This window comes from Lathyrus oleraceus, chromosome 7, assembly GCF_024323335.1.
Source record: "Lathyrus oleraceus cultivar Zhongwan6 chromosome 7, CAAS_Psat_ZW6_1.0, whole genome shotgun sequence".
Taxonomy (NCBI): Eukaryota; Viridiplantae; Streptophyta; class Magnoliopsida; order Fabales; family Fabaceae; genus Lathyrus; species Lathyrus oleraceus.
The window spans coordinates 171,588,294-171,600,921 of NC_066585.1; the positions used below are offsets into that span (position 1 = coordinate 171,588,294).

The following is a 12,628-nucleotide window of genomic DNA, read 5'->3' on the forward strand; positions in this document are numbered from 1 at the left end:
TCTTCACCAATGCTTATGCCTCAATCCATTTGGAGAAATAATCCTCGGCCACGATCATGAACTTGAGTTGTTCCGACGCCAAAGGGAAGGGGTCAAGGATATCCATCCCCCATTGCGAGAAAGGCCAAGGCGATGTTAACATGTGTAGCTCAGACGGGGGGCATTATGGACGTTTCCATGCCGCTGACATTGAACACATCTTTTACAAGGCCATCTTAACATGTGTAGCTCAGACGGGGGGCATTATGGACGTTTCCATGCCGCTGACATTGAACACATCTTTTACAAGGCCATCTTAAGTTTACAGAGGATTGTGTAGGTTAACGTCGATTTAAGTGTGGGAAATCAAATAGAGGTCATATTTTGTCATGGTTTAATCGTGACATATATTTTATGATACCCTTTTTAACCACAGTTTAAACGTGTCAAATTGTGAGTCTTACGCGGTGGCCTATCTTGCACGTCCCCAAGGACGAGTCTGATCTTTTCACATACTCTTTAGTATCCTGGATCATGGCCGACCAATAGTATTTGGCTCTGAGAACTTTCTTTGCCAATGCTTGCACGCCAAGGTGTTGTTTTGTTATTCCTTCGTGAGACCTCAATGAAAGTGTATGCCGTTTTCTCTTTTTCTAAACATTTCAATCCGGTGTGATGGTTCTCTTCTGTATAATGTATATTTATACAAATACATAGACTTAATCTTAAATTAAGAAAAATTGTGATAATAATAACTAATATTAAATAGGATACTAACAAATCCTCTAAAATAATCTAAATTAATATAAAATATTATAATATTCTAATAAAGTGGAATAAAAAAATAATTATTAATGAATAATCGTACTTCAATGAGGATTTTAAAATGATTGGTACATGATGGAAATGCCTTTTATAGTTTGATTTTTTAGAAGTTTTGTAATTAGGTTAAATGTTGCTGAGTGTGGGTAGGTAATGTTGAGGTTGGTTGGTCTGGAGTTGAAAGATAAACTCGAAATCTGATCTTGTTTTTGTTTGAATTTCTATTAAGGCTTTGAAATTTGAAATGATGCTTATAGATAATTGCCTTCATTATCAAAGAACTTGGAAATTGTTGTTTTGCATCATTACAAATTCAATATAGCACTCTGTATTACTTGAGCTATACAAGCCACACCAAAAATACAATTAAGATACATATGATCTATGTAGAACTTTATTTAGAGTTCATCCATATTGGTTCTAGAGAAAGTTTTTGCTTTGGGTCCATTTATGGTAGGAACAGTAGGTTTTGACTTCTCCTTGATCTTATTAATGATCAAGAATAGAATTCGATAAACAACAATCATTCCAAACATGATGGCAAGATCAACCCACTTAGAATGACCCATTTGCACATGCCATGTATCAGTTAATATATCTCTACCACTAACAGTTATGGTGCCTCCATCTTGATGCCAAACAAATGTTAAGCCTTCAAATTCATTCTTGAATGATCCTTGGAAAGCATATGTCAGGAAGGAAATGTAGTAGCAAGGATACTTCCATAATATATTTGGAAGATCATTAGGAAGTCGATAGAATCCGGCTGTTAAAATCGCAAGTCCTTCAATTCCACCAGCAATTATCACACCCATCACATAATTTGTGAAGATACTCCCCACAACCATCATAAGGCTCTCAACCCACATCATAGTGAAAAATAGGATAGAAGCAAAGTATAGATATTGCTCTAGTCCTTTGTGTAGTCCAGAAAGGTAACACACTATTACTCCAGAAATGAGAGAGATCATTATCATGTAAGGAATAGGAGATAATATGTTGCCAACGAGAAAAGCAGTAGTGCCATAGTGCCCATTCATTCTCTCTCGTTCAAACACCTATATGGTGGAAGGAAAGTTTTTTAGTTAGAAATGAAAACAGTATTAGAGATGCATTTGTACCCAAAGTTACACACTTTACAGTTGATTAACAATCAAATATGAATATTGCATAAGTTCTTTTAGAATTGGACACAGTAGTCTACTGCTAGAGTTCACAACTGTGAAGCTTCAATTCCAAAAAATAACAGTTTTACCTTCATTTCCTCAATCAAGGGAGAGAATCCACCAACAAGTGTCATGAAAGTCAGGACTGACATAAAAAATGAAAGTAGCGATCCTCTGACCTGAAACATGCCATGTACGGGGTTACAATTATGGTTCAAATTTATCAATCACATGGAGTGCTGTATTGGTAATATATTCTCTAACATACTTCTTTTAACACAGTACTTTTAGAGGTTACAATTGACACCGGTTCCATTGAATTTGTTAGGTTATATATAAAAACTAGCGGGACTTTAAAGAATGTGTTTCTAGCATTTTCATTAAATTTAGTATTGATGATTATTTACAGTATACAATTAATAGTTGTTTCTCTTTTAAATTTACCGTATATAATTAAATTTACCTGAATAGATCGATTACTTGAGCCAACGTGATGGAAGATAGAGCCCAAGCTTATAGCTATTGCAATAAAGACAACAAGACGTAACCAGTAGTTGCTGGTGTCACGGTACAGTTGCAGGGAAGATCTTTTTATAAGAACCATACACTGAGTCAGAAATGGAGCGTGGGTCCTCCTATTCCTTATTGCACCCAAATCCTAGTACATACAATTTCATGAAGCAAAACGTTAAATGATATAATTTATGTCGCAGTGGAGTTTCAAACGCTTTTCAGGTACTGGTTCATGCTGAGCCATCTATCAAAGTGATCTACAGAAAAAAATGTGCTCATTTTTGGCTTTGAAAAGTATGTTACATTCTGTGTTTTTCTAGTCTAGGACTAATTTAGGAATGTACTGTGGTGATACTTGACAAATTTAGGAATGTACTGTGATACTTACACGTTCACTTATTTTTGTCACTTCAATCTGAACTTGACTTTTTATTTCTGAAGCCTTATAAGATTTTACAAGGATACCAATTGCTTCTTCAGTAATAACTCCCTTCCCAAAACCTTCTTCAATGTCCTGAAAACCAAGTAGATTAGTTCACTATGTTTCTAGTTTTCAATTGTTTGGTGCCTTCTAATGTAAAGGATTTTGTATATATGTATATCTGCAAAATCTCACTATATACAAATTAAATCAGCAATGAAAGTTGAGAGGAAAAAAATGAAATCTATCTCTAACTCTGCTAAAGTCGGGTGACAAAGAAATCAGAGATGGATTTTATTTGTTCCGTACATGATTTTATTTGCCAAATCTATTTAATTTTATAGTAGTTAATAATGAACACTAATTAGACCCAGGGTTTGCATAAATACCTGTTCAAAATCTTTGTTTATGATCCGTAAGTAGTGATCAGAAGGATTATAGAGAGTTGGGCAAGGGAAACCATTTGAAGCAAAAAACTGCAGTGAATCAAGTGTCACTATATATGTATTTTGTCAACTTGAAATTAGTATATGCTAACTATGTTATGTATTTTGTCAACTTGTTCCTAACCTGATTTGCTTCAGAAGCTGGACCAAAATATACCGTCTCCCCGGAGGAAAGAAGACAGAGGTCATGGAACAGTTCAAAAACTTCACTACAAGGCTGATGGATGGATACGACAATTGTCCTTTGAATATCATCCCTTAGACTTAAACTTGCAATTCTACTCATAACATAGTAGGAAGCAGCACTATCAAGTCCACTTGTTGGTTCGTCAAGGAAAAGAAGTCTAGGGTGTGTTAGAATCTCAATGCAAATGCTTAGTCTCCTCTTTTGGCCTCCACTTAGGCCCTTAGAACCATACCCTCCAACCCTTGTGTTAATAGCATCTTGCAGGCCCATTTCTTTAAGTGTGATATCTGCCTGTCTCTTCTTCTCTGCTATGGACATTGTGTTTGGAAATTGAAGTTGAGCTGAGTAGTATAAAGTTTCACTAGCTGTTAAAGTTGCTGGCATAGCATCATCTTGTGTTACATAGCCCTGAATTTACATGGTGTCAAAAAGGTTAGTAACTAATCTATCTGTTTTCTAAAACAGTTAGTATTCAGGTATTTTGTCATACTGATGTTCCATAAGCCAGTGTTTGTTTTTTGCCATTGATTAGAATCTTCCCCGATTGCTGTATGTTTGATTTCAACCTTCCTGCAATATTGCTCAAATCATATTATAATTGTCAAATAATTATCTTCCAATCACAGCAAACTAAAAATAACATGCAACTTTGAATTACGCTCTCAACTTCAACTGATGCTAGAGTAATTTCATTTATTTTCAAACTCCAAACATCAATAAAAGCTGGTCTTTCGACAAGCAATTCCCAAACAGAGTTGAAGGTTTAAAAAAAAAACTAGCTTATTATTAAAAGTTTGTGACTTTGTGGTTATAGTTCATAAAAGATACTCATTGATCACACATGCATGTAAATTGCATAGACCAATGAGTATCTTTTATGAATTATAAGTACTAATCTAATCACCTGCTAAAGCATCAAGAAGTGTTGATTTGCCACTGCCTGAAGGACCCATCACAGCCAAAAGCTTCCCTGGCTGAGCATAACCTGTAAGTCCCTGCAGAATTAGTTTTCTATTCTTTCCATTTGTAACAATGGCCTCCAAATTTTCCCATGTCACAGTAATGCCACCCTTTTCTCCTTCACTACCACCCATGTCAACTTCACTAATATGTGCACATCTTGCATCAATTACAAGTGGTTATTTATGGATGAATTTCCGGTCATAAGATAAATCAATGATGCTATTATTAATTGTGCACGACAGAACAGAAAAAAAAACAAATTATTTTATTCTGCTGAAAGTTTTTCAACTCTACAGATAAATGCACCATGCTAATATTTATTGTGCACGATAGAACATATGGGTACTCGCATGTTGATGTCCACCGCCCTCAATTTTTGGACTAAATTAGGACTAGCAATGCCAACTTCAATCAATAAGCAGCTATTTATGGGAGGTGATTGTAATTTTCTTGAAGTATTCAAGATCTTGTGCTATATAGTTATTGACATCCATCATAACATTCTAGGAAAGTAGATTGTACAGCATTTCATATTTATTACTGCTAACTGAGTTTTTCATGGGTTTCATTTATGGTTAAATAAATTAGGAGGTGTATTGAAAATGATTCCTATAGAGATGTTTCATTCATGCAATTGATTTTCACTTTAAATTCCTGCCAGATACTCTACAGAAGACAGTATTCATTGATGCAATTGATTTTCACCTTAAATTGCTGACAGATACTACATAAGACCGTGTCCATTGATACATTGATTTTCACCTTAAATTGCTGCCAGATACTGCAGTTTCGGTTCGGTCACAGAAAATCATAAATAAATCTCATTATTTTGTGCCCAAAAAAATCACATTACAACTGCAATTTCACAATTTCATTAGAATTGGATTTCATAAAATTTCTTTACAGCTCTCTTTAATATTTCATGTAGCTTTACCTAAATGTTTTCTCACTTATGATCACTTCGTTGGTCCTCCATTTCTCTATTCCAACTCATTATCTATATTTAGAAATCCATTTTGTCAACTAAAACAGCCTTAGAAAACAATGAAACCAAAAACTAAGGACATTCTTAATGGACCAGGCAAATTAGTTCAGTGTTATTGTAGTGACCCAATTCAATTGCATACGTTTTGTCGTGACACGGCATCCAAGTTTAACTAACAAAGATTCGGTGTAGAAAGTAATTAGAAACATTTAGTTTTGTTATTAAAGGATTTCAAATAAAAAGTATTTTACTTTTCTTTTAGGCTTTATTTGGAAGTTTGAAGGAGAAGGGAGAGGAGGAAGTTGAAAAAAGAAAAGGATTAATTCAAAAGAATAGAAGGATTTAGGTGGGGAGGATACTGGGAGATTTGGGAGATTTACTTTGGAGAATGCTTTTTTCATCCTATGGGGTGTGCCTCACACCTCTAGAAATAAAAAATGTCATTTCTGTGTTCGGAGATGCATATTCAGACGTATTCTAAATCACATCAGTCTTTCTAATTCAGCAACACACCGCACTTTTATTAAAATATGATTTGAAGATGTATCTCTGTAAAAAAAAATTGGAGTGTATCCGGAAATGTATCTTTGAAATACCCCTTGAAGTCATTTAAAAAGTGCGTTAATTGCCAAAACAGATATTTTCAAGATACATCTCCGAAAACCCGCCTTTAATGGTTTCTAGGTAGCTAACATTGTCCAAACATTTTGAGGCATAATTATATTAAAGTAAAATCAAATTATATTAAAGTAAAATGAAAGTAAAAAGTCACACATTAATTAAAGTAAAATCAAAATGTATCGACCATATATAACTTGTTTAGAAAATACAAAAATCAATACAACCAAAAATAACCTACTAGATATGTCTAACCCTCCGACTTCTCAGTCTGTATTGCATGGCATTTAGTTCTTTCGCAATAATGCTTTCAACGAGGACCAACTAAGGATTGTCTTCCTCAAAAAGTCTTCCCTAGCCTGAGTGTTGTCATCCCTAGCCTCCAATACCTCCTGATTAGAAGACCTAGGTGGTCTTTCAGGACCGTATGGTGTCATGATAGGGTGTGACACTCTATAAAACTATGTCATGTTATTGTCAACATAAGCTCATTGCATAGGAGCTGACACCATGCGATACTCCTCTGGTGACTCTTGAAATCCTCAAGTATCTCTTTGAGATCTCTGTGGAGGAAGATGGAAGGAACAAACTCTGAGGGGTGTCTCGAAATAATCCGCAGATACCCAAACGGGTGCATCACTCATGACCAGCATGCCATCCATCTGGAGTAAAACGAAATGAGGTCAAACTGATGTGTTTTACGATGACCAGCATGCCATCCATCTGGAGTAAAACGAAATGAGGTCAAACTGATGTGTTTTACGATGACCATCGTATGGACAGAAGGCAGTGGCGTATGCTATAATACGGATACACCTGAAATGACATGATCGCATTATTCCATATGTATGACGCTAACATGTGCCCAATCCTAAGTGTAGGTAGGAACAGGTTCTCACTCGGTAATACGAGGAAAGTGGGAGATGATCCATCGCTGAAAAATTATTTAGATAAAATATTAATAACAAATGTGTCAAAATAGTTATGAAAATATTAGTAACAATAAATTACCGTAAGCAGCGTGCAACTTCTTGTCATCTGCTTTGTCTTTCAAAGACAACTCTCACCCAGCTTCAAGTACAGAAAAATCAAATAGGTGCCCTGTAACACCCTTCTAAAATACCCCAAATATTCAATTAAAATAACAACATATAAATCAGAGTAATCATGCAATTAAGGGTGTCACACAAACACTTCACACCATTCACCATAATATTTGGTCATGCTCATTATTTAACTCAAAACATAAAGTATTGCATAATACGCAGCGGATAGAGATCAAATCGATCATTCAAAACATGTAACATACTACATGTAAACTGGTTCAACAAACATCAACAACACAATTAAAATGTTCCCTCCCGATGTTACATCTATCAGAGCATGACCCACTAAGGAGACTACACTAGACTCCAAGCATTAGCTTCTACTCAATCACTGCTCGTTACCTGAAAAATAGTTGTAAGGGTGAGTTCCTCAATCGATATAATAAGCATTATAGAATATAATGTCATGTTAAGTAATTTAACACATTAATCACCCTAACCGTATCACACATTCAGTAACGGCACATCAACTCAAATATCATACTCAATATCAACACAAATCATACTCATGCTCAATGCCAACACAACACACGTATAACATTGGAATACATCCATTCATATTATACACTACACATATATTATGCAATGAGACTCCATGCATGCGGTACCGACTATTCGTGAACATATAGTTCAACTTCACCGACCAAATCCAGGTACGGCTACCAAGCTCACTAGTCCCACTCATTTGAGACCTAGTGACTCACATCACTAATTCCTCACCGTGGGAATTAGCTACCACCCCAAGGCCCATGCTATGCACGCTAATTCACCTAGCATGCAAACATCAAAAACAGTCCAAATGACTAACATCACTAATTCCTCACCATGGGAATTAGCTACCACCATAAAGGCCACATTATGCACGCTAATCACCTAGCAATGCAACATCACAACAATAATCCACAATGGATCGATGCTCACTCTCTAAGCCATAAAACAGTCCATTCACAACACATGCATAACATACACATTCACAACATTATGCATACCATCATACATTATCAACACATGTATCAACACATCATATCATGTCAAATAATTAAACACAGTATTAGTACACTCTACTAATACCTATACTGCTCAAAACAGCGGGAAATAATCCCTACTATATCACACACCGATATAGGCAACCATCAATTAGGCACACAACATTTTAATTAACAATTTTTCCACTCTGCAACAGTGTTAACCGGTTAACGCCCTGGGTTAACCGGTTAACGCAGCACAAACACGCTTCCTGTCCAAAACTTAACAGTGTTAACCGGTTAACGCCCTGGGTTAACCGGTTAACGCAGCACAAACAGCCATATCTCAGCATTCACAACAGTGTTAACCGGTTAACGCCCTGGGTTAACCGGTTAACGCAGACAAAACAGCAATTATTCAGAATACATAACAGTGTTAACCGGTTAACGCAAGACAGAAGCTGTTCCTGCGCTAACACAAGGCAGAATGCAGAATTCTCCGCATTTTCCGCCGTTGGAGGACTTCCGGACCTCCGATTCCAATCCCGTAAAAAGCTATACGTTCGGAAATTCACAACTAACCCAAACACAGATTCAATTACAGCCTAAACACAGTTTATCCAACCTAATTTTCCAGCATTCATAATCCCAATTAGGGTCAATTCAACGGCTTATCACTACCCATTACATGCTAACCCATAATACCCATTAAACGACGATAAACCCCCCTTACCTGAGTTAATCCGGCAATCTCTAAGCTCCAAGCTTTTCTCTTCTCCAACCTTTGCCCTTGCTCTTCCTCTTTGCCCTTTCTCCACTTTCCACTTTTCAGCCGCTTCTCTGTTTCACGTAAAACTCTTTTTACCAAATGGGATTCTTTTTCCTTACTTCACACTTATATTTTTTCCAATAATTATTATTCCAAAATAATAATAATAATAATCCAATAATTCTAATTATTTAACTAAATTAATAAATATAATATTAATTTAAATCAAATAATTATCTTATTTTTATTGGGGTGTTACAACTCTCCCCCACTAAAAGAGTTTTCGTCCTCGAAAACATACCTCAAGCGAATAACTCCGGATAAGACCCCTTCATCTGACTCTCCAGTTCCCAAGTCACATTGCCACCTGCTGGTCCTCCCCAAGCTACCTTCACCAAGGCAATCTCTTTACCCCGCAACTGCTTCAACTCTCGATCCTCAATCCTCATAGGTGATGTTTCAACCGTCAGGTTATCTCTCACCTATACATCATCTATTTGGACTACATGCGACGGATCATGAATGTACCTCCTCAGCTGAGACACATGAAAAACCTCATGCAAATTCGCAAGCGACGGCGGTAAAGCGATACGATAGGCTACCTCCCCTATCCTCTCCAAAATCTGATAAGGACCAATAAATCGAGGTGTCAACTTCTTCGACTTCAAAGCTCGACCAACACCAGTTATCGGAGTAACACGAAGAAACACATGATCTCCCTCTTGGAACTCAAGTGACTTCCTCCTCTTGTCATGATAACTCTTCTGACGACTCTGAGCAATTCTCATCTTCTCCTGAATCATCTTAATCTTTTCCGTAGTCTGTTGAACAATCTCCGGTCCAACCACAACACTCTCACCGGACTCATACCAACATAAAGGTGTCTGACATCTCCTACCATACAAAGCTTCAAACGGTGCCATACCAATGCTCGAATGAAAACTATTGTTGTAGGTAAACTCAATCAAAGGTAAATAACAATCCCAAGCACCTCCCTTTTCCAAAACACAAGCTCTCAAAAGATCCTCTAATGACTGAATCGTCCTCTCAGTCTGACCATCAGTCTGCGGATGATATGCAGAACTCAATCTCAGCTTAGTTCCCAAAGCCTTCTGCAAACCTTCCCAGAACTTCGATGTAAATCTCGGGTCTCTGTCTGAAACAATACTCGACGGAATACCATGCAAACTTACAATCTTCTCAATATACAACTCGGCTAATCTCTCTAACGGATAATCCATTCTGATCGGAATGAAATGAGCCGATTTCGTCAATCTGTCAACAATCACCCAAATGGCTTCAAAATTCTTAATTGTCCTCGGCAAACCGGACACAAAATCCATACTGATACTATCCCACTTCCACTCTGGAATAGTCAACGGTTGCATTAGCCCAGACGGCTTCTGATGCTCAATCTTTGACTTCTGACAAGTCAAACAGGAATAAACAAAACTCGCAATTTCTCTTTTCATTCCCGGCCACCAAAATAACTTTTTCAAATCATGATACATCTTCGTAGCTCCAGGATGAATACTCAGGCCACTACGATGTCCTTCCTCTAGAATACTCTTCTTAAGTTCGGTAACATCCGGAATACACACCCGATTACCAAATTTCAAAACACCATTCTCATCAACTCTGAATTCACCACCTTGACCTTGATTCACTAAAGTCAACTTATCAACCAAAAGCACATCGGATTTCTGACCCTCTCTAATCTCATCCAGAATACCACTCGTTAGCTTCAACATTCCCAATTTAACACTATTGTGAGTACTCTCACACACCAAACTCAAGTCTCTAAACTGCTCAATTAAATCCAATTCCTTAACCATTAACATAGACATATGCAATGATTTCCGACTCAATGCATCAGCCACTACGTTTGCTTTACCCGGATGGTAATTCAAACCAAAGTCATAATCCTTCAGAAACTCTAACCATCTCCTCTGTCTCATATTCAGCTCTTTCTGATCAAACAAATACTTTAAACTCTTATGGTCACTGAAAACCTCAAATCTTGACCCGTACAAGTAATGCCTCCATAACTTCAGAACAAATACCACAGCTGCCAACTCTAAATCATGTGTCGGATAGTTCCTTTCATGAATCCTCAGTTGTCTCGAAGCATAAGCTATAACCTGCTTATTCTGCATCAACACACCACCCAAACCCAACAATGAAGCATCACAGTAAACCTCAAATGATTCCGACGAACTCGGTAATATCAGAATAGGAGCAGTAGTTAACCTTCTCTTTAACTCTTGGAAACCTTCTTCACATTTTGAGTCCCAAACAAAAGCTTGCCCCTTTCTAGTCAACATCGTCAACGGTAACGCCAACTTAGAAAATCCCTCAATGCATTTCCTATAGTAACCAGCCAATCCAAGGAAACTTTGAATCTCAGCAACAGACTTCGGAGCTTCCCACTTAGACACCGCTTCTATCTTAGAAGGATCAACAGCAACACCACCTCTTGAAATCACATGACCAAGAAAACTAACCTCCTCTAACCAAAATTCACACTTGGATAGTTTAGCAAATAACTTCTTTTCTCGTAGAACTTCTAAAACCACTCTCAAATGTTCAGCATGCTCTTCTTCAGATTTCGAATACACCAAAATGTCATCAATAAACACCACAACAAACTTGTCTAGGTACGGATGGAAAATCCTATTCATATACTCCATGAATACTCCAGGCGCATTAGTCACACCAAAAGGCATTACAGAATACTCATAATGTCCATACCTTGTTCTGAAAGCAGTCTTCTGAATATCCTCAGTTTTCACACGTATCTGATGATACCCGGATCTCAAATCTATCTTGCTGAACACACTCGCACCAACCAACTGATCCATCAAATCATCAATCCTCGGCAAAGGATACCGATTCTTGATCGTCACTTTATTCAGTTGCCTGTAGTCCACACACAACCTCATAGTACCTTCTTTCTTCTTAACCAATAACACTGGTGCACCCCACGGTGACACACTCGGACGAATAAATTTCTTATCCAACAGATCTTCCAGCTGACTCTTCAATTCAGCTAACTCAACAGCAGACATACGATACGGAGCCATCGATATCGGTCTAGTACTAGGTACCAAATCAATCGAGAATTCAACTTCACGCTCTGGCGGCAATTCATTCACTTCTTCAGGAAACACATCAGGAAAATCACACACCACGGCTAGATCGCCAATCACCAGTTTATCTTTAGCCTCCAAAGTCGCTAATAGCATAAACAACTCTGCCCCACCTGCTACTTCCTCATTCACCTGCCTTGCTGATAGAAACAAATCCTTACCTTCCTCAATCTCAGGAAATATCACAGTCTTATCAAAACAGTTGATAGAAACTCGGTTAAACACCAACCAGTTCATACCCAAGATAACATCAATCTGCTCTAATGGAAGACACACCAGGTCTATCCCAAAGTCTCTACCAAAAATACTCAAAGGACAATTCAAACAAACTGAAGTAGTAGTCACTGAACCCTTCGCAGGAGTATCAATCACCATACTTCCATGCATCTCAGATATCTCTAATTTAAGTTTCACAGCATAATCCAAAGATATAAAGGAATGAGTCGCACCTGTGTCAATAATAGCTACAAGAGGAAAGCCATTAATATAACACGTACCTCGGATCAAACGATCATCTGCAGAAGTCTCAGAACCCGATA

The 12,628-nt window shown here is 37.4% G+C and overlaps 1 protein-coding gene across 2 annotated transcripts; it reads right to left on the bottom strand.

Annotated features, from left to right (window-relative positions):
* Positions 1 to 1,046: 1,046 nt before the first annotated feature.
* LOC127106584 (ABC transporter G family member 1) lies at positions 1,047 to 5,472 on the bottom strand. 2 transcript variants are annotated; one of them, XM_051043865.1, is made up of 9 exons: positions 5,203 to 5,472; positions 4,439 to 4,519; positions 4,025 to 4,104; positions 3,472 to 3,942; positions 3,291 to 3,377; positions 2,869 to 2,994; positions 2,431 to 2,625; positions 2,057 to 2,146; positions 1,047 to 1,859 (listed from the first exon to the last, which is right to left on the bottom strand). In XM_051043865.1, exons 2-9 carry the CDS (start codon positions 4,485 to 4,487, stop codon positions 1,200 to 1,202), a joined length of 1,758 nt encoding a protein of 585 aa, XP_050899822.1. In that variant the 5' UTR covers positions 4,488 to 4,519; positions 5,203 to 5,472; the 3' UTR covers positions 1,047 to 1,199. The 2 variants fall into 2 exon arrangements, with proteins under 2 accessions (XP_050899822.1, XP_050899821.1); XM_051043864.1 differs by having other exon boundaries at positions 4,439 to 4,653.
* Positions 5,473 to 12,628: the final 7,156 nt, after the last annotated feature.